We start from the raw sequence: 22,866 nt of genomic DNA, 5'->3' as shown, positions 1-22,866 counted from the left end.
TCCCCTGTTTCTGCAGTTGTTTGGCTCCTTTCCTACATCTGCAGTTGTATGACCCTCTCCTACATCATTGAAGCTGATGCCTGTTCAAGTGTGCAGCAGGTCAGACTCTCCAAAGTTGGCCAATTTCCTCTTCACCAGCCAGTCACCAATGTCACCGTTGGTCTATCGTATCCAAATGATCATACCATGGTTCATCTCCATTGCAGTCCCCATGCAGTGACTAATGTTTTTTTGGCATTCTTTTGCTAACTGTAATGTTTGAGTTTACATCCTCATCTTCCATCTACATTTGTTATCATCTCAACATGTCATACATAACCATACTTGACAAAGATACTTTGGTTCAGTACTTCTTAGTGAAAACTAATCAGTTTGGTATAACACCTCTTTTGGCTACAATCTACTCTCCGCCCACTCACCTACTTCCTACATCTTAGAATATCTCAAAATACCACTCCATTTTATCAATTATGTTCAACATAATCTGCTACCTTCTTTTTTTGCCAAATGGTTCCGTTCCAATCAAGACGGAAATAGACTGTCTTGCTGATAAATTCTCCAATCAGAGGTGCTTCCATGTCATCTCAACACAGCATCACAGACCAGACTGTGCAACATTCCAGATGCTAGACCTCAAGCCTACTGTATGATTCCTACATTTGCTTTTGACACTTTTTCTACAACTATTTAGGTTTCATGTGTACAGTAACAGAGTTAAAACCGTACTTTAAAATCCCTCAACAGCTAACTTGAAATGTTCGCTGGTGGGACTATCCAATTTGTACTTTTTGTATAGCTCAAATGGTTAGAACGCTGTCAAGGCGAAGCGAGGATGTTTGACGTCAGGTTTCATATGCATTGCAAAATTTTTATGACATTCCATACATTTTTACCTTGCTTCCTTCTTAACATTGCAAAATGCTAAATGAAATGTACAGTATTTCCCCTCTCATATTGAGCTTCTGCTTGTTTGGTAGATATGTACCACCTGATGTTTTATATCTCTAGCTGAAGCATAGCTTGAAGCTTGGGCTAACCTTTTATTCCATTAGCCTTTAAATAGCTAGTTGCTTTACCACCATCCTCAATAGGAAACCCTACTTTGTGTGAGTGTGATCTATTTTCGAGGTTCAAAAGTCCTTTAGTAAAGAAATTACTCACTTTGGGCCCATTTTCAGACAATTAATTAAACATCACCAAAGTTTATAATAAAAAATGACTAAACCTATTAAAACTCTTTATGATAAAAATGATAATAAGCAGGATTTCATTAATTTTAAGTGAAAACGGTTAAAGTTGTTTTCCAAGTCTGTCCATTAGACAAGGGTCTGACAAGGGTGTCCGTTAGACCAGGGGTGTCACAGCCCTTAACTTTTGGAACTACCACAATAACTGCATGCATCTTTGTAGCCAGTGAAAATCTAATAGAAGGTTGCTGGTGTCTTTTCCGACTTAAAACAAAACCAACGTGCTAGGCACCAGAGACATCACTAGACAGCGCTCACAGAGGGTACCTACTGATTGAAATCATTAATAGCATGTAAAATAATGATCTCCGCAATGATGTTGCGTTGGCTCAATGGAAGCTTCAGTCATCCACTTCAAGGGCTCACGTCAGTTGCATCACTCGCAATGCAAAGTCAATATCGTTTATATAACTATAGCGTACATTATTGTATTTTATTTTTTGCTCGTTTAATCAGTGAATAAAGAAATAAAGAGAGGTGAACTGGCAACTGAGCTTTTGTAACTGTACACTAAGGAAAGAACAGTACTTTTGTAACAGGGAAATATCTTATTAATTTTTATTGAGCAACACACATTTTGTTCTAGATGGGTCCAAAATCTCTCAAGTAGCAATATCTGTATTCAGTCATCAAACAACTTTCGCCCACTGTCGAAAATGAACAGCATTTCACTTCCTAATATACTCAAACTGGACTCAACCAAAAGCATCAGGTTGTACAGTGCAGAAACAAAGCTTCATACGTAATCTAAGGGGTGTTTTTTATCTGAAACGGGTACCGAAGCTTCGTTACGACCTGTCTCACTAGAAAATATTGAGGCGTATACCGAAGCATCACTTTGAGCATGCCATCACTACCAATTAGACGGCCTGCTATGTTAAGATACTTTATACACCGATCAGCCATAACATTATGACCACCTGCCTAATATTGTGTAGGTCCCTATTTTGCTGCTAAAACAGCCCTGACCTGGGCTGTGGTATCTGGCACAGAGACATTAGCAGCAGATCCTTTAAGACCTGTATGCTGCGAGGTGGGTCCTCCATGGATCGGACTTGTTTGTCCAGCACATCCCACTGATGCTCGATTGGATTGAGATCTGGGGAATTTGAAGGCCAAGTCAACACTTTGAACTTGTTGTGTTCCTCAAACAATTCCTGAACCATTTTTGCTTTGTGGCATGGAGCATTATCCTCCTGAAAGAGGCCAATGTCATCAGGGAATACCGTTGCCATGAAAGGGTGCACATGGTCTGTAGCAATGCTGAAGTAGGTGGTATGTCAAATTAACATCCACATGAATGGCAGGGCCCAAGGTCACCAAGCAGAACATTGCCCAAAGCATCACACGGCCTTCGCCGGCTTGCCTCCCTCCCATAGTGCATCCTGGTTCCATGTGTTCTCCATGTAAGCGACGCACACGCACCTGGCCATCCACGTGATGTAAAAGGAAACATGATTAATCAGACCAGACCACCTTCTTCCATTGCTCCCTGGGCACCCTGACTGGTCTGCAGCTACACAGCCTCATATGTAATGTTATCAAGACGTTTAATGCCCATGCCACAGTATCTGACCTCCCTGGACCTGGCCACAAGAGAGAACTTGATGGAAGATTGCAGCAAAGGATTGTTCAAATGCTGGAGAAAGCACCTTAATCAACTGTCACGCTTTCACACTGACCTTCAGACAAATGGTACGACAGTGAACTCAATGAAGGGGGGTTATATGGTAGGAGACCCTAAGGGACCCCACTGCTAGGAGAGAGAGATATGAGTAAGCCTGACTGCAATTTGCACACTCACCGGAACATGCCACAATCCTTTGGGCGGATGAGAACAAATTAGAAGCCTTCAAAGAAAAGAACACCTTCCCCACAGCCAAACATGGAGGTGATATTTTGGGGTTGCATTGCTGCCTTTGGCACTAGATGCCATGAATGTGTGCATGGCATCATGAAATCAGGAGAATACCAAGACATTTTGAGGCCGAATGTCAAATCGCACTGTCCAATCAAGATCCTTGTGGTGAATGCTTAGGAAATTACTTATATATAGTTATAGATAGCGATAGAGAGCGAGAGCAGACACACTCCGGAAAGAATTAAGAGACCACTGCACCTCTTTCATTACTTTTCCAAAAGAGTCGAAAAGAGTCGACTTTTTGGGAAAGAAAAAGGTGCAGTTCTCTCCTAATTTTTTCTGGAACTGTATAAATACATACATACATATATTAGATACTTTGACGTTATGGAATCTTTGTACCAAAACTACTAATTAAATCTATTTTGATTTCATGTTATAACACAAAACGTGGAAATGGGGTGAATACTTTTGTGAGGTATTGTATTTGTTTCTGAGCCTGCACACAGTAGCTCTCCTGATAGATGGTTGGCCACCTTTTGATAGATGCAACATTACAATCATATGATTGTGTCTTTAATAATTGATTCCCAAATTCAATAAATGGGGGACCAAATGCATTAGTCAGGCTACCGCAAAGCACGGTGGCTAGAGATTTTTATCCACAAACATCTATTAGGGGAGATCTATAATATTAACACAGCATGGAAGATGTTTGCTTATGCTGCTATTAGAATGTTATGGGTAGAAAAAAGTAATGATGACTTACCATGTTACAAGCTACGTTTATGAATTGGCAATCTAGTTAGTCCGTTCAGGCACACAAAATGCAGAAGGATTCACACACACAGCGTCTTAGGACCACTTGGAGGCAACTCCGGCTTTCTTGTTAACATCATTTTTGGAAGGAAGCATGGAAAGGTGATACAAGAGGATATATTCCCAATTTCCAACAACTTGGCACAGCAGATCCTGTATACTAATGGATGTGTATTAACACGCTGGGGAGGATTCACAGATAAGTGGTAAACAAAGTAGGATTGCAATTCATTACATGAATGCCTACTCTCCATTGCTGTGTAGACAAAGTATATGCAAAGTGTTCTGGACAGCCCTGTCACAAATATAAATAGTTTGTGTCAAGCCTAATTTCAGATTAATTTAAGCATGAGGGCCAGTGTTGTTGCTTTAATTCCATTGTCATGCAATGCAGCACAGCACATTCTGGACATGGGCTTGGTTGTCCGTGATTAGCTTAATAATTCACGGATCAACCTTAGCCATAAAATGTCTACGTGAGGAGTTGATTAAGGGATGTACAAGATTTTATAGGCCTTTCTGATTAGATCCTCTTTTCACTTTGGGATGAATCTCATCCATATCTGACATTTGTAGGGTGATAAATCAACATACTTGTTTTGAGATGAATTTTTACACTTGATGCTTGAGGTTTGATTTAGAAAACAATCAAGATTAAGAATTCAAAGTGTTTTGAGCAAATTAAATGAGCATTGCCAAAAAGCATCAGTAAAAATTAAAAGCCCCTGTGCTGTTAATAGATTTCCATTTCCTACTGACGTAATGAGTAAATGACAACTTTTCAATCTCGTCCATAGCCGAAAAAACAGATTTCATTACCATTATATCAGACTTTGTAATGCATTTCGAGTCGGCTGCATGATCCATGCTTTATTATTAAGGGTGTTTCAGGTGGAGAAACAAATGGCAATTATTGTTACTCTGCTCTGTGTACCCAATTATATTTGATATAGGCTACCTTGTGTAGCCTATCAAAATACTGTGGAAATTGTAAACTTACAAGGGGGTGGGCGCACATGTCCCTCGAATCAGCCCTCTATCCTCTCACATATAAGCTGGCGGTACATGCCAATGTAAATTTAAATGCTATGGGAATTATTATGCAAAATGAGACAGAATTCTCTCTTGTTTTACTCTCTCCCTCTCAGTGTAAAAAGGAAATTTGTCCACAACCTTTTACCACCCATGTGTTATGCCATGGTAGTATTATCCTACAGACAATTGCACCATTTTACTGTACACAGTGCAACCACAATTCTTGTTCACTGCTCTGTCTCTGTGTTGCGGGTGGGAATCATTACTCTATTACTCTGGTTCTCTCTCCAAGCCCCAGAAGACATGGCTACTTAGGCAGCGGTTAGTACTGATGTGGGCGGCCTTCACACAAATTGGGTTTTTCATGCAAAGCTCTCAATCAATAAATGTTTTTATAAAGCCCTTTTTACATCAGCAGTTGTCACAAAGGGCTTTTACAAAACACCCGGCCTTAAACCCCAAGGAGCAAACAACTGTAATGTTGAATTTCAGTTGCTAGGAAAAACTCCCTAAGAAGGCAGACATTTCGGAGGAAACCTAGAGAGGACCCAGGCTCAGAGGGGTGACCAGTCCTCTTCTGTCTGTGCCAGGTGAACATATTAAGATTACAAATTGTAATAATTAATAAATGCATCTGGGCTGAGTCCTGAGTCTATTTAAACTTAGTCCAGGTCAGAAGCATGACCAGATGGAAAAGGACAGGGACAATAATGGGGAGGGGGTGATGTACAGTGGCAGCTGAAATCGTCAGGTATCATCTTGATCTGCAACACAACCAGGAGGACTTTGGACAGATACAGCAATGGGTCTTTCAAGCCAGGTACTCCTCAAGTGTGGGCCAGGACCTCTTGTCCTCCTAAGTTTAAAACGGCAGGAGACAGGGAACATTTTGAAAATGCATTTCTTACAAGGATTTCTAGAGAGAAGGAGATGCCAAACATCGACCTAAGGGACATCCACCATCTGCAACCACCATGAGCTGAAAGTAAAGATCATATTCAACTGAATCTCCCCCGTGTCTCATTAATGAAAATGTGTTTTTCAAAATAATGTAGATGAGGAGGAACGGGCTAGATTGTTGGCTGTCTGATTTTGATACTCAAACCCATTGGTAATTTAAAACACACTGAGGCACATTCTCACAAATTATGTATTTATACATTCACACACAGACATTAAGCTTTGTAAAGGTTGAACAGTTGATTTTAACAGTGAGGAGGCTGACGAAGTTGATGGATTTTTATTTGCAAACATGAGGAATTAAGCTTGCAAAACTGTACAAATCTTTAGAAAAGCATTGCAAAGACAAACTAAATGGAATCAATATAAATTGGCTTAAAACATGTCTGTAACCTGCAGAATACTGACCTTACCCTGTTCTATCCTGTCGTCAATTAAATGTCAGAAGGGTAAATAATATCTCCCATGATGCAAATGACGATTTGGGAGAAGCTATTTTAAATGCTGATTAATTAATATTTAAAACCCATGAAGTAAAATGCATGTTTAGATAATACACAAATGCTTTACATGATACCATGGCTAGAACAGCCATTAGTCATTTTATATTGCTCATTTTGTACATGTATACTGTCAGGAGAAGCAGGGATACAAGCAGTGTTACACCTACTATATTTTTCAAAGTTTCCCTATTAGCTTCTATTAGCAGTTTCCCTATTAGCAAAAAGAATCAGCTACTCTGTCTGGATATCAAGCGAAACATTAAACAATGAATTATATAGAACATTGACAGACAGAAACCATAAAATGATTGTATATTTTTAAGTCATTGCACTGTAACAACATTGCAATTAATTTCTCTACTGAGAAAATAGTTGTATTTGAGCAGGCCGTGAGATCTTGGACTCGTATTCTGTAAACAAAAAACCATTCAACACATCATAATAGACAGTTATATTTCAAACACAGAACTGAATATATTTGACACATCTTTTGCTTTGTTGTAAGAGTTGCTTTGAGCATGCCCTTAATTCTCATAATCTCATAGCACTATTCTGTAAGCATCACATTGTTTATTCCCTACCCTACTACGTCCTTGGTTCTTCAGTAATGCAAACACCTGGGAGTGGTTAGCATGCTGGAGTGACAAGCTGCGTGCCAAAGACAAGAAAACCTTGAACAAAGTCTTCCTGACTACTTGAGGAAGCTGAATGTGATGGTAATCGTAGAGCTAAAATAAATTACTGACTTTAGCTAACTCATTTTAATACCCCGGTGAAAAGTAATGGATCACCGCTGACTCAAAAGGACTTAATATAGAAATATAGTATGTACTCTATGTACAGCTGCGGAAAAAATTAAGAGACCACTGCACCTTTTTCTTTCCTTTCCAAAAAAGTTAAAAAGGAAAATTTTGACTTTTTTGGAAAGGAAAGAAAAAGGTGCAGTGGTCTCTTAATTTCTCTTAATTTTTTAGGAGCTGTACCTTCTATAATAATGTTGTATTTGTTTAATACTTTTCTAGGGGTGTCAATAATAATTTCTTTTTTTAAGTGTGGTCCTTAATTAAGAGTTGTTCTCTCCATTATGTAGCTGATGTTAGCTCAACTCCACTCTCCTGAAGTAAGCTGCAGGTTTAAGTTAACAGTCCAACTGTGATTAAAAAGTGAACATTATGAACATTATGAACATTGGCACATTTTCAGTATTTTTTGCTATTCCCCTTTAAGTATTTAATGTATTTTGAGTTTGGCCAATGTTTGCATTATGTACTTCACTATGTACCTTATTCGCTAATTGCACAAGCTAATGCATAAAGCATGTGTGCTGGGAATATTCTGAGTGCCATGTATAAATGGGGAGGGTGACTTTTAGAATATGTGACATGCCAGTCTTTTATTTCATATCATTTTCATTGGCACAATACTCTTATGAAGTATTTTTAAGAACCTTATTGTTTGTAACTTTTAAGCCTTCAAGGGCACAAGTAGATGGTCCCTATAGTCAAGACTCCAGGGTCCAGTTGCACCAGAATTTACACTTATTGCACAAAACAATAAACCAAAAGCGAATAGTAACCTCCATTTCACTGTGGTGTCTCACAGGGGGATTAAACCTCCCCACCTACAACAACTCTGCCAAAATTGCTCCACAAAAAGACATCTTACATAAGAGCACAATTACATTTCCCACAGTCTGAACCTCAGATTCCCCAACATTACAGTCTGCAGGTGCAGATATTAGAACATAATAAACACCACTGGACAGCACCAGAAGACATTATCTTTTGATTATGTTTGCTCATAGCAGAATTTGCACAGGGCTGACTGTTCAGTACCTCATATTTAGTGATTCAGCAGTCTAGCACTGGTGAAATTGAAATGATGGATTGTTCTGTATATAAATGCAGAAACGTGATGCCATGACAAATATGTTTCCAACTGTCTGACATTTTATGCAGAGATTTCTTTTTCAACATCTTGACTTTAAGTGAAACTGAATTTTATCTGTACCACGGTAAAGGTCACTCCTTTAAACATCTTAGTGGAAAACTGGTTTGGATTTAAATGTCATTTTGTTATAATAAATGCATTCAATGAGAGGTTTCTCTAATGTTAACTTAATGTTTAAAGGGGCATTTCGCCCTGCTGTAGCCTTATGTGTTTTGTATCATGTCTGAGGGATTTCTTGGTCCGTGTGATTTGTTTCAAACATTATTGGCCAAAATGAGCACGGGAATGAGATTTGCATCCTGAACAACACACTCTAGTTTGTCAGAATGTTTACTGAGAGGCAAAGGAGGTCTGACGAATAAATGTAGTCATGTTTTGTTTCAATTTGCGAAGCCTCAGTGTATTGCCAACTGTACTCCGTTTAATAAGACATTTTGTGTTCGTTTAGTAGTCATTGGATGTCATCAGGTATGCTACTATCAGCAGATAAATGTATGAGACGTCAACATTTTTCCATAATTAAACATCTAGAAATCTACAGAGGCAATGCATTCTGCGCTGGTCCAGTTTCAACCCAAAGTTGACAAATTGAATTTCCTCTTTTTGTTGGAATGTGTAAGCGGAGCCAGCAAAGAAGAGAGATTGTCTCTGAATGAGTGACTGACTTACAACCCATTGTTAAATAGCGTAGTGGTTAGAGACGCTGACTGCCAAGCATTAGAGTGGGCATCGAATCCGGACAGCAGTAAGAAAGATTAGCTGAGGACAAGCTGGCTACAAGCATCAGTAGTTACATTCAGTAAACTAAGCAAACAAGCCTAAAGAAAAATACTTCCACGTTGCCTGAACTGTACGCAAGTGCTGGAAATTGGGTACTGGAATCAGGCAAAATAAACACAAAAGATCTCTTTTCTGTGCCTGCTTGTAATTATTACAGCCAGGCATAGATCACCACATGGGCATGGTCAACGTTGGTGTTTTTAAAGCAATAGTTATTCTATAAAGGGTTTTGTTCATCTAAATCTTATTTCTAATGTATTCTTCAATCCTCTTTTTGTTAGGAAGGTGGTATTGACGTTGATGAATGCTGAAACTGACTGGCATTTTATGAAATTCAAATCAGCTTTGTTCTAGATTTGAGGAGATTTTGTATTTAACATAGCATACATACATACAGTGGGGAGAACAAGTATTTGAAACACTGCCGATTTAGCAGGTTTTCCCACTTACAAAGCATGTTTCCTTCATTATTTCAGGTCTGATAACAATGCACCTCTTTTTAATTATTTTGACCAATTTTTGTTTTCCACAAATAAATATTTTTATTGGAATTTGGGAGTAATGTTGTCAGTAGTTTTCATTTTACTCAAACACATACATATGAATAGTAAAACCAGAGAAACTGAATTTTTTGCAGTGATGTCTTAATTTTTTTACCGAGCTGTGTATTTAGTGCCCTCCTTAATTTGGGATACCAAATTATTTCCTAGTTTTACCTCCACTCTATGCAGTGTAGAACAATGTTTAATTCACAGGTGCTTTGATTTATGTCACACAAAGGTCCAATAAAATGTATTTAGGTAATTTGGTTAGAGGAAGATGATTTTCTACACTGGGTCATTTTCCTCACCTTTGGTAAGACTGACACAGAATAGGGTTTGAGTAAAAAAAACTAAAACAGAACTAAAAAAAGAACATTCAGATCCCTGTACCATTGTCATGATAATTAAAACCCAAGAACTGTCTGAGGATGTCAAACACAAATTAATCCCCAAGCATAGACATTCCAAAGCTTAGAAGTCCATCTCCTGGGACCTTGTAATTCCTGTTAGCGCAGTTTGTGGTATTATCAAGGATTTTGCAGCCGATGGAACTGTGGTCAACCATCAGGACTTGGCCGCAAGAAGATACAATGCTAAAGATCTAAATGCTGACCTACAACACACTGGAAGCCTGAGCCATCTGCCTCACGCTTAACCAATGCTGATGGTCCAAGGCTGACATGCCTTACTCCTTGAGTGTTCCTGATCTGACTTATAGATTATTTCTTTACAATGGTAAACATTATCTGGTGGTCCTTGTACAGCCTCAAGTGACAGTGAGTCAGTGCGTAAAACAAGCTCATAAGGATAGACAAAGGCTTTGACGGTTATCATCCGGCTCAATCTCATGGCAAACCTTTCCTTTTCTCCCGTTTCTCCATGTACATTAAGCGTGTTAGTCCTTCAAGCACATAATAAAAGTCTAAAAACACTGATGAACCGAAACATTATGACCACCTGCCTAAGCTGTTGGTCTTCCACGTACCACCAAAAGAGTGCTGATCTCCCAAGGAATGGACTCTGCAAGACCTGTGAAAGTGTCCTGTGGTATCTGGCACCAAGACAAAAATGGTTCAGGAATGGTTTGAGGAACATGAGTGCAAGGTGTTGACTTGGCCTCCAAATTCCCTAAATCCCAATCCAAACGAGCATCAATCAATCAATCTAATTTATTTATAAAGCCCTTTTTACATTAGCAGTTGTCACAAAATGCTTTTATAAAACACCTGGCCTTAAACCCCAAGGAGCAAACAACAACAGTGTTGAATTTCAGTGGCTAGGAAAAACTCCCAAAAAAGGCTGAAATGTTTTCAGGGAAGGCTGCACTTATTTTGGCAAGACAATGCCAAACCACATTCTGCACGTATTACAACAGCATGGCTCCGTAGTAAAAGAGTCTGTTTGCTAGCTTGCCTACAGTCTAGACCTGTCACCCATTAAAATAATTTGGCACATTATGAAACATAAAATATGACAAAGGAGACCCTGAACTGTTCAGCAGCTGAAATCCTACATCAAGCAAGAATGGTAATTCATCTCACAATGCTAAAGCAATTGGTCTCCTTAGTTCCCAAACACATAGTGTAATGTTAAAAGAGTTGATGCAACCCAGTGGTAAACATGCCCCAGTCCTAACTGTACAATTTCTCAGTTTCAAATTTTGATATGTTGTCTTTGTACTATTTTCAATTAAATATTGGTATAAATTATTTGCACATCATTGCATTCTTTTTTTTTTCTTTTTTTTTTTTTTTTTACAAATAAAAGCGTCACACCTTTTTTTAACGTGGTTGTAGTTTGCTCATGTACTATTACAGATCAGAAACAACAGGTGTATTTGTTATGTAATTTTGTTGAATCTCATGTTAAGACTCCGTTACTACCAACTGATGCTACCAGTTCCAGGATATAAGTATACAAAATTCAGCTGTATTGTGTTGCCTTACCTGCGTACTTGTTTATTATTGGGCCAAGTTTACTGTATCCTTTTGTTGGAATTATACCCTGTGGCCATAGCAAAGGAAGGAAAGAGGGAGGAGCGAAAGAGGAAGGATGGGGAGAGTACAGATGAGGATATCAAAAAAGGCTGCAAGAAATTAGAATTAAGTGAAGGAAAAAAGATGCAGAGGCTGTAAATTCCAGATGTGAAGGATTCAACCTTTTTATGCAGGAATCCGTCTCCTACTGACCACCCACGGAGACACCCACACACACCTCTCCAACTGGGAGGAATGGACAGGAGGCTTATAACCAGCAGCCCTTCATGGAGTAGAGGCCATGGGATCCTGGGCTTACAGAGGGAGCATGGCATTACTTCTGCTGTTACGTCTTAGTCATACTCCACACACCACACAGACTCTCTATTGCCCCTACTCTGTGGTAGACCCTAGGTCCACATCCAGCCCCACAACAGCTCTGTTTAGGCTGCAGGTCCCAACAAAAAAGAGAATGAAGAGAAGATGTGATAACAAGGAAAGGGCGTGGAAAATTTAGAATTGTAGAAGAGAGGGAAAAGGAGGAGATGCGTAGTAGAGGGAAGAGGAGGAGAGGCAGTAGAGGGAAAAGGAGGAGATGCGTAGTAGATGGAAGAGGAGGAGAGGCAGTAGAGGGAAAAGGAGGAGATGCAGTAGAGGGAAAAGGAGGAGATGCAGTAGAGGGAATAGGAGGAGATGCGTAGTAGAGGGAAGAGTAGGAGAGATGCAGTAGAGGGAAGAGGAGGAGAGGCAGTAGAGGGAAAAGGAGGTGATGCGTAGTAGAGGGAAGAGGAGGAGATGCAGTAGAGGGAAAAGGAGGAGATGCGTAGTAGAGGGAAGAGGAGGAGATGCGTAGTAGAGGGAAAAGGAGGAGATGCGTAGTACATGGATCCATAATGGGTCTTTGTCCGGTGCAGACCAGATGCTTAATGGATGACTGATCAATGAGCTGCTGTAATTAATACCAGAAACCAGCATGAAATATTGATTTAGGCCTTTTTCTTCTTCTTCTTTCGTCTTTTTTTCTCTCAGACTTTTTCCCTCTGTCCCCCTCTCTTCCTCTGTCCCCCTTTCTTCAGATTGAACTCTCCCCCTGCACTACAGATAGGTGTGCTCCAGCAAAGCAGCTTTCCTGAAATCTACAAAAGAATAAGAAATGCTGATGTGCCATTGTAGAGCACACGTTGTCGGACGCGTTGCCTTGAAGCCAGGCCATTAGGAGATATGAGCCTCTCTGATGAATATTACAGCAGAGTATTTATCAATGAGATCTATCGCTGTACTCTACAATGCTCATTTTCTACCCCAAGTAGTCCCCCTTTGTCTTTCCATCATTCAACAAAGCTAGCAGTAAACAGACAGATACATTCAACATGTCTTCCTAATTGATATCACACACATGTCATGACAAAGGGTAGGTAGCGCTGAGACACGGAAAACCTTTGCTCATTGTGCCTGGATGGTTATTACATCCAGTATACAGGAGTCACTCACAGCTTCTGATACGCATGCCAGTAATATTGCCTGAACGTTGCTGGCCTGTACGTGATGGAAATTTCCATTAATGTTTCAGGACCCAGAAAGAGGAAGGCTGAAGGTGGCTGTTTAGGCCACTCTACTGTATGTGGTTCTCTCAGAACTTTATTGTATTGTACAGCGTCACACCGGGCCTGGACTCAGAAGGGGCCAGATTGATTAGTTTGATCTCCTAGCCTCCATGCAGACTGTCTATGTTTCTGCCGGCCCTCCTTGCTTTCACCCAGACTCCATTACTCATCGATTTTCCTTCCCTTACAAACGCACAGGCAAGGTCAGACAATTTCCTTTCAACTCTTCAGCTGCCTTCTCGCTCTTTCTTTTCTGTTATTCCCCACGCTCCATGTCTCTCCTCACTCTGCCGCTCATGCATGCCTGTCACAACCTGGCCTACCTGTGCTCCGAGATGTTTTTTTTTTTTTTTTATGGAGCGTGTGCGAGACGGAAGGAAGTAGGGCGTGAGCAGAGATACAGTGGGGCGAACAAGTTTTTGATACACTGCCGATTTTGCAGGTTTTCCCACTTACAAAGCAAGTAGAAGTCTGTAATTTTTATCATAGGTTCTCTTCAACTGTGAGTGACGGAATCTAAAACAAAAATCCAGGAAATCACATTGTATGATTAAGTAAGTAATTCATTTGCATTTTATTGCATGCCATAAGTATTTGATACATCAGAAAAGCAGAACTTAATATTTGGTACAGAAACCTTTGTTTGCAATTACAGAGATCATACGTTTCCTGTAGTTCTTGACCAGGTTTGCACACACTGCAGCAGGGATTTTGGCCCACTGCTCCATACAGACCACTTCTAGATCCTTCAGGTTTCAGGGCTGTCGCTGGGCAATACAGACTTTCAGCTCCCTCCAAAGATTTTCTATTGGGTTCAGGTCTGGAGACTGGCTAGGCCACTCCAGTTCTTTGAGATGCTTCTTACGGAGCCACTCCTTAGTTGGCCTGGCTGTGTGTTTCGGGTCGTTGTCATGCTGGAAGACCCAGCCACGACCCATCTTCAATGATCTTACTGAGGGAAGGAGGTTGTTGGCCAAGATCTCGCAATACATGGCCCCATCCATCCTCCCCTCAATACGGTGCAGTCGTCCTGTCCCCTTTGCAGAAAAGCATCCCCAAAGAATGATGTTTCAACATCCATGCTTCATGGTTGGGATGGTGTTCTTGGGGTACTCATCCTTCTTCTTCCTCCAAACACGGCCAGTGGAGTTTAGACCAAAAAGCTAAAATGTTTTGTCTCATCAGACCACATGACCTTCTCCCATTCCTCCTCTGGATCATCCAGATGGTCATTGGCAAACTTCAGACGGGCCTGGACATGCGCTGGCATGAGCAGGGGGACCTTGCGTGCGCTGCAGGATTTTAATCCATGACGGCGTAGTGTGTTACTGATGGTTTTCTTTGAAACTGTGGTCCCAGCTCTCTTCAGGTCATTGACCAGGTCCTGCCGTGTAGTTCTGGGCTGATCCCTCACCTTCCTCATGATCATTGATGCCCCACAAGGTGAGATTTTTCATGGACCCCCAGACCGAGGGAGATTGACCGTCATCTTGAACTTGTTCAATTTTCGAATAATTGCGCCAACAGTTGTTACCTTCTCACCAAGCTGCTTGCCTATTGTCCTGTAGCCCATCCCAGCCTTGTCCAGGTCTACAATTGTATCCCTGATGTCCTTACACAGCTCTCTGGTCTTGGCCATTGTGGAGAGGTTGGAGTCTGTTTGATTGAGTGTGTGGACAGGTGTCTTTTATACAGGTAACGAGTTCAAACAGGTGCAGTCAATACAGGTAATGAGTGGAGAACAGGAGGGCTTCTTAAAGAAAAACTAACAAGTCTGTGAGAGCCGGAATTCTTACTGGTTGATAAGTGATCAAACACTTACATCATGCAATAAAATGCTAATTAATTATAAAAAAAATCATACAATGTGATTTTCTGGATCTCACAGTTGAAGTGTACCTATGATAAAAATAACAGACCTCTACATGCTTTGTAAGTAGAAAAACCTGCAAAATCGGCAATGTATCAAATACAAAATCGGCAGTGTATCAAAGACTGGCTGGGGATGGAAAGGAGAATGGAGGGGAGGGGACGAGGGATGCTGTCAAGAGGAGATTGTCATGTCCGTTAACACAACTAGTTATATTCTGCTGAGAGGGAGAGAGGGACCCAGAGCAATGCAAGAAACAATAGATTTTAATAGGGCTACTAACATTCTGTTAACCTTTCATAATGGGGCTCAAATAAATCCCTAAGGTTTTGTACTATGCAGATCAGGGCCTTCATTTGGCTGCAAACTCTGCATAAAAAGGAAAGCTCGTAAGTATTTAATTAAAGCTCTCATGGCTGCTTGGATACTTGGACATTTTATGCAAGCATATTTGCAACTAAGAATGTTGTCTTCGATAAATTGTAGAAGGGATTTTCAAGGGAATCACTCCTATAGGTGTTTGTGTAACGTGTGTAAATTGTGTGTGTGTGTGTGTGTGTCAGTGAGATCGTGTTGTGCTTTCCTGCTGGTGAGAGCCTTGCTTGGAGGATTCAGCTTGACTCCAGACCCATTTGTTTTCATTTGTACTGCTCAGCTGAACACCACCACTAACTTTGGAAGCCATTTCAACTCAGAGTAACAGATACAAAAACATTTTGTACACAACTATTTAGGTTGAGCGAAGAAAAAAAACTTGGCTCAGAATTAAAGAAGTTCAACTAAGAGAGTGAGCGTGACAGGACGGTTGGGAGAGTGAAGGGAAGAAAAGGGAGGAAAGGGGGAGATTTAGGCTGAGTAGATAAACAAGATGGAAGTACTTAAATTTAGGAAAGGAAAAGAACGTGATTCTGGGCATTAAAAACAAAGAAAACGCCTTCACAGTGGAATAGAAAGGAAAATAACTGTCTGAATATTTATTTTGTGATGTCTTTCCCATCTCTACTGCCCCAATTTTACCCAAAAGCTTCACTAATTAGTTTTGATTGTTTTTGCTGCCCTGAGAGCTTTGCTCTGCTCTGCCCTGTCTGTGAAGGACGTTGCAACCCCAAACAGATGTGAATGCAGCTATAAGCACATTACCTACCCCCCTCCACCCACATAACACCCCTCCACTGGCCCACCCCCTCTTCAATCCAGTTTAAGTGCGACCTCCATGAAATTACCATTAATTCAACTTTTTCAACAATTTCTGAAAATGTTAAGTGTAACCAGTTGGAAATTGCTGGAGATATACATGCTGGCAGCATTTCAATTGGTGACGTCAATCACTCTAAGACCTTGAAGTAGTTTTTTTCCCTTAATCAACAAGGGTGGTAATGGCGATTTGTGGGGGACTGTTGTGGAACTGTTTAGAGGGTGCGTGGTTCGCCTCAAGGGCATGGAGAAGGTCAGAAGCATTAGAATGATATGAGGTTGTGACGGACATACAGGCTGCAGGCTCTGCTTGTGACACTGGGCCGCAGGGTGGGGAGAAGCAACTGTATCCAGGACAGAGGACGGGATCACCCGGGCACAATGAAGACAACACATGGTACGTGCCAAACACCCTAGAGCTGTTTTTCATTGTTTTCCTCAGCAAAGTGAGAAAAATATATGGAAAAACGACGACCTTGGAATGCCCTTAATGGTTTGAAGTTAGACTGTTTGGATCACTCCTTTTATGTTGTGCTACAAATCCCAGGCATGTCTTTTTTCTCCCCTGTGTTTCATGAGTGTGATATACAGTATGGTACAATCCATGCAGAAAGGGCTTGAAGCACTCAGACCCTCTGCTATGACGGCAAACAAAGGCTGCCCAGACTACACACCACACACAAGCAGACACACACATTTGCAGACACAAACATACACACGCACACAAGCACATATACACAGATAATCCAGGCACTCCAGTGTTCAGAAGAATTACATTTCAGCAAGGAGATGAGTATATGCGGGTTTTCTGGGTACCCCTCCTTCTTCCCCACATAAGCTTTATGAGCTTGAAAGAGCTCATAAATCAGCCTACCACAATGGATTGGGGGGTGCGTCTCTGGCAGTTTACATGGCGATGTGCCAAGCCATGGACAGGCCAATTCTGTTTGTTGTTCAGAGTGGGAAAAACACAGAGAGATGTTTTTCCTGTGTCCTCTGGAACCCTATGATATATTTTCAGAAAATTACTGTATCTAAGAATACTTGATCCGCAAGATCCTTGTGTTGTGTAAACCAACGTTATTCACACGCTTAGTTCACCACCTTCTGAGGTAGTACGGGATGGTTTGTTTGATAGTCTCATTAAACATCACCAAATGCTTCACTAAAGAAGGCTCCTATTAATAACCTTGATGTTTAATAATTTATCATAAAAAGAATAATTCCAGATTTTCTGAAGTGAAAACTGGGGTAAATAGCTTTTTTTAATAGCTTCCATTTTGCCTAATTTCAGATAAATGTAACATTGGGGCTGGTGTTATTGCTCTAACATTAACATTATGCAGTGCAACCCTGTCTGGACATGGGCATGGTTGTCCATGCTTAGCCTAACACATCATGGATACAACTTAGCCATAGAAAGTATGCAGAAACGGGTGAGTTTGGTACAAGAACAGTTCACAAGCAATTATTATCAAATTCTTTATTCTCATGTATTTTACTTGGAGTAGGTGAGGTCATGTGATGTGTTCAAGTGCACAAGATTTGTAATTTGAATGTAATCCCTATCTGCCATGATGCTTATTTTTATTTAGAGTGAGATACTAGTCATAGTCTAACATACTAGTCATCTCCAAATCAGGCTTTTTTGTTTTTGAGAGAAATGTCAGAGTTTGACAGGTGCCTTTTGTGCCATAAATATATTTCTCCCACTGAAACCCTACTGGGAATAGATTTCTATTTCTTACTGGACTAATGAGTAAATGACAAGACCACTTTCTGATCCATAGCCTAAAAAATGCAATTTCGCTGCTCAGATTTGCAGAGCGGAAGCATTACATCTTTTACATCTTACATCTTTTGTGGCTCAGTTTTAAAAAGACAAAATCACGTTTGATTCCAAAAAGGGTCTTTATTGAAATTGCTGAAAAAACAACACAATGACGTGAATGTCATCTCAAATGTCAAGCCACAATAAATAACATTTTGTCAGATTTTGAGACCCACAATCCTATTTTTTATTATTAAGTTATTATTTTGCTTTGTCAAGCCAAATGTATTTTATATAGGCAACCTAATGAAGCTTATGCAACACATCTTGAATGTGGAAAGACAAACAAGTGAGGATGAAAATAAAGGAACATAATCTACAAGGGCAGCCTACCTAAAACCTATTTGGGGGATTAGCCTGCTAAATAAACACAAACATGTAGAGCAGACTAGGAGCGAGCTGGTACAAAAAAAGTCCCATTAGGACGGGTGAATACTCGACAAGTACAATTCGGCTTGAGGTCGAGAAAAAGATGCCTTCATTACACGGCTCCTACATGTATTTCAATCGTGTCACGCATTCAGGCACTCTTTCCGGCACTGAGATTGTGTATTATTGGGGATAGGGAGACAGGCGATAACCCCCCAGGTGTTTCTGATTGTGTCTGATTACCCTGTACTCATGCCCGGCTGCTGCTGGGGCTTATGCTCCTCACTGGTTAACGGCAGATGTTGTTTAGCCGGTTGCTGACTGTGACTCTGGCTTGGTGGCTCACATATGGGGATAGTACAGGTCTCTTCCTATATCGTCTGAATGATTAAATGTTTTAGTTGTGTGCATTATTCAGAAGGAATTCAAATGTGAATGCAAGAGAGTGATTTAGCTATTTTGTTTCGTAGTTTTCCAGAGGGGATTAAACCGCTTAATGCAAGATAGAAGTAAAGTACAGATTATGAAGATCTGAAGGAACTATTTTCATGAAATCATTTTTTCTCTCCTCTTTCTCTCTGCAACAAATGGATTTTGTATATAGATAAGGCTCGCAGAGATGCTATAATTTGCACAAAATCGAATATTGTTTTATGAAGAATGTATAGTCCAGTGATAATGTATTTCCCCCCTTCCTGATTTCCTAATTTTTTATGTTGTTATACACTGAACAAAATTATAAACGCAATTATTTAGTTTTTGCCCCCATTTATCATGAGCTGAACTCAAAGATCTAAGACTTTCTCCATGTACACAAAAGGCCTATTTCTCTCAAATATTGTTCACAAATCTGTCTAAATCTGTGTTAGTGAGCACTTCTCCTTTGCCGAGATAATCCATCCACCTCACAGGTGTGGCATATCAAGATGCTGATTAGACAGCATGATTATTGCACAGGTGTGCCTTAGGCTAGCCAGAATAAAAGGGCACTCTAAAATGTGCAGTTCCATCACACAGCACAATGCCACAGATGTCGCAAAAACTAAAAGTGTTGCATTTATAATTTGACAAAATTAAGTAAAATAAAACTAAATCTCTGATTACAGTAATAATGTTGCGATTGCTTTTGATAACGCTCTAATCCAGCTGTTGGCCAACAACACTACACATACACGGTATGCACATTGATTATTTGAACTTCACGTAAATATCAATACCAAAAATGTGAATATGTACAGTGGAGAGAACAAGTATTTAATACCCTGCCGATTTTGCATGTAGAGGTCTGTAATTTTTATCATAGGTACACTTCAAAAACCCAGAAAATCACATTGTATGATTTTTAAATAATTAATTTGCATTTTATTGTGTGACATAAGTATTTGATCACCTACCAACCAGTAAGAATTCCGGCTCTCGCAGACTTGTTAGTTTTTCTTTAAGAAGCCCTCCTGTTCTCCACTCATTACCTGTATTGACTGCACCTGTTTGAACTCGTTACCTGTATAAAAGACACCTGTCCACACACTCAATCAAACAGACTCCAACCTCTACACAATGGCCAAGACCAGAGAGCTGTGTAAGGACATCAGGGATACAATTGTAGACCTGCACAAGGCTGGGATGGGCTACAGGACAATAGGCAAGCAGCTTGATGAGAAGGCAACAACTGTTGGCGCAATTATTAGAAAATGGAAGAAGTTCAAGATGACGGTCAATCTCCCTCGGTCTGGGGCTCCATGCAAGATTTCACCTCGTGGGGCATCAATGATCATGAGGAAGGTGAGGGATCAGCCCAGAACTACACGGCAGGACCTGGTCAATGACCTGAAGAGAGCTGGGACCACCGTCTCAAAGAAAACCATTAGTAACACACTACACCGTAAAAATCCTGCAGCGTACGCAAGGTCCCCCTGCTCATGTCCAGGCCCGTCTGAAGTTTGCCAATGACCACCTGGATGATCTAGAGGAGGAATGGGAGTCGGATGAGACAAAAATAAAGCTTTTTGGTCTAAACTCCACTCGCCGTATTTGGAGGAAGAAGAAGGATGTGTACGACCCCAAGAACACCATCACAATCGTGAAGCATTGAGGTGGAAACATCATTCTTTGGGGATGCTTTTCTGCAAAGGGGACAGGACGACTGCATTGTATTGAGGGGAGGATGGATGGGGCCATGTATCGCGAGATCTTGGCCAACAACCTCCTTCCCTCATTAAGAGCATTGAAGATGGGTCGTGGCTGGATCTTCCAGCATGACAACAACCCAAAACACACAGCCAGGCCAATAAAGAGTGGCTCCGTAAGAAGCATATCAAGGTCCTGGAGTGGCCTAGCCAGTCTCCAGATCTGAACCCAATAGAAAATCTTTGGAGGGAGCTGAAAGTCCGTATTGCCCAGTGACAGCCCCGAAACCTGAGGGATCTGGAGAAAGCCTGCTGCAGTGTGTGCAAACCTGGTCAAGAACTACAGGAGACGTATGATCTCTGTAATTGCAAACAGAGGTTTCTGTACCAAATATTAAGTTCTGCTTTTCTGATGTATCAAATACTTATGGCATGCAATAAAATGCAAATGAATTACTTACTTAATCATACAATGTGATTTCCTGGATTTTTGTTTTAGATTCCGTCACTCACAGTTGAAGAGAACCTATGATAAAAATTACAGACTTCTACATGCTTTGTAAGTGGGAAAATCGGCAGTGTATCGAATACTTGTTCTCCCCACTGTATACTTTTCAATCTGAATCTCTTTCTTTGGTAGTCATGAATTACTAAGAAATTGCACAAGACTCTTAAACACAATCATCATACTTTACCCCTTCAAACAAACAAACTGACCCAGTTACTACCTAAACAGTGTACCTACTGATCCCCTAATCTATTTGTGTCTCGCTGTATAAAATGTAATGTAATGGGTATGTTTATTCATTTTGTATATTGTGTGTTATATATATATATATATATATATATATATATATATATATATATATATATATATATATATATAGACATTATTCATCTAGTTCTGTGTGTTTTCATGCCTTGCGATTGTATTCCTTTGGCCGGGTTGTAATTGAAAACATGATTTCTATCTCTGTTGATAAAGGGGTTAAAGGGACACTGTTTGGATTCCTGCCTCAAAAGAATAACATGACTCATCTTCCTCCCTTACTGTGACTGTATAAAGAATAACACGACTTGTGTCCTCATCCTCTTCCCTTACTGTGACTGTATAAAGAATAACACAAATTGTGTCCTCATCCTCTTCCCTTACTGTGACTGTATAAAGAATAACACGAATTGTGTCCTCATCCTCCTCCCTTACTGTGACTCTAAAATGAATAACAAGACTTGTGTCCTCATCCTCCTCCCTTACTGTGACTCTAAAATGAATAACAAGACTTGTGTCCTCATCCTCCTCCCTTACTGTGACTGTATAAAGAATAACACGACTTGTGTCCTCATCCTCCTCCCTTACTGTGACTGTATAAAAAATAACACGACTTGTGTCCTCATCCTCCTCCCTTGCTGTGACTCTAAAATGAATAACACAACTTGTGTCCTCATCCTCCTCCCTTACTGTGACTGTATAAAGAATAACACAACTTGTGTAATCATCATCCTTCTTTACTGTGACTGTATAAAGAATAACACAACTTGTGTAATCATCATCTTTCTTTACTGTGACTGTATAAAGCAATTATAAGGAGATTACAAGTCATGCAAACAGAAAGACAGAGTGGCGGACCCGTTTAAAAGGGAATATCTCAGGCACTTGGATACATTTTGTGGAAAACTATCATTTAAAACATTAACTTAAAACATTATCTGATGTCTACTAGTCATTTTTGCTTGTGTTTGGGCTAGTATTACAGAAAATATTCTACACCTTGCCCATTTAAATTACAGCAAAATAAAAAGCACACACTGAAATTGCAACGTAATGGAAAGCAATCAAAGTAACTGTGGTTTCATTGTTCTGACTACTCCCTCTTCATCTCCCAGCCTGTCTGTCCTTTGCCTGCTGTAATGTGATGTTTAGCTCCATTTACAGAGGGGGAATCAATGCATGTAGCTGAGGTAAGTTGCTGTTGAACAGGCAGGATGATGGGGGTGGGGCTCATCAATCTCCTGTCTGACCACCGAGATCAGTCCTCTGACCCCCCTGTCTGCCCTCTGTTAAACTGATCGATGGTGAATTTATAACAGCACCCCCCTCCACTATCTGCTCCCTCTCTGTCTCTGTTTTCTGTCTGCTTCCCTTCCTAACCACATTCCATTCCATTTCCAACTAGTAGCTCTTAAACTAAAGCGATAGGC

At 40.4% G+C, this 22,866-nt stretch overlaps 1 protein-coding gene across 2 annotated transcripts in view; it reads left to right on the top strand.

The window, feature by feature from the left end:
* The window catches only part of ldlrad3 (low density lipoprotein receptor class A domain containing 3), a 128,272-nt gene that overhangs the window by 55,833 nt on the left and 49,573 nt on the right, over positions 1 to 22,866 (top strand). Inside the window, exon 1 of one of the 2 annotated variants that reach the window (XM_020040583.2) lies at positions 15,572 to 16,738. The exons of the other annotated variant lie outside the window; for it this stretch is intronic. Within the exon in view, the coding sequence (XP_019896142.2) occupies positions 16,723 to 16,738 (16 nt within the window). The 5' untranslated portion in view covers positions 15,572 to 16,722. Of the gene's footprint in view, positions 1 to 15,571; positions 16,739 to 22,866 lie in introns of those variants that run through there. 2 annotated transcript variants of the gene reach the window in all.

Source organism: Esox lucius, chromosome 19 (genome assembly GCF_011004845.1).
Source record: "Esox lucius isolate fEsoLuc1 chromosome 19, fEsoLuc1.pri, whole genome shotgun sequence".
NCBI lineage: Eukaryota > Metazoa > Chordata > Actinopteri > Esociformes > Esocidae > Esox > Esox lucius.
This window is presented reverse-complemented; position numbering and strand designations above follow the sequence as displayed.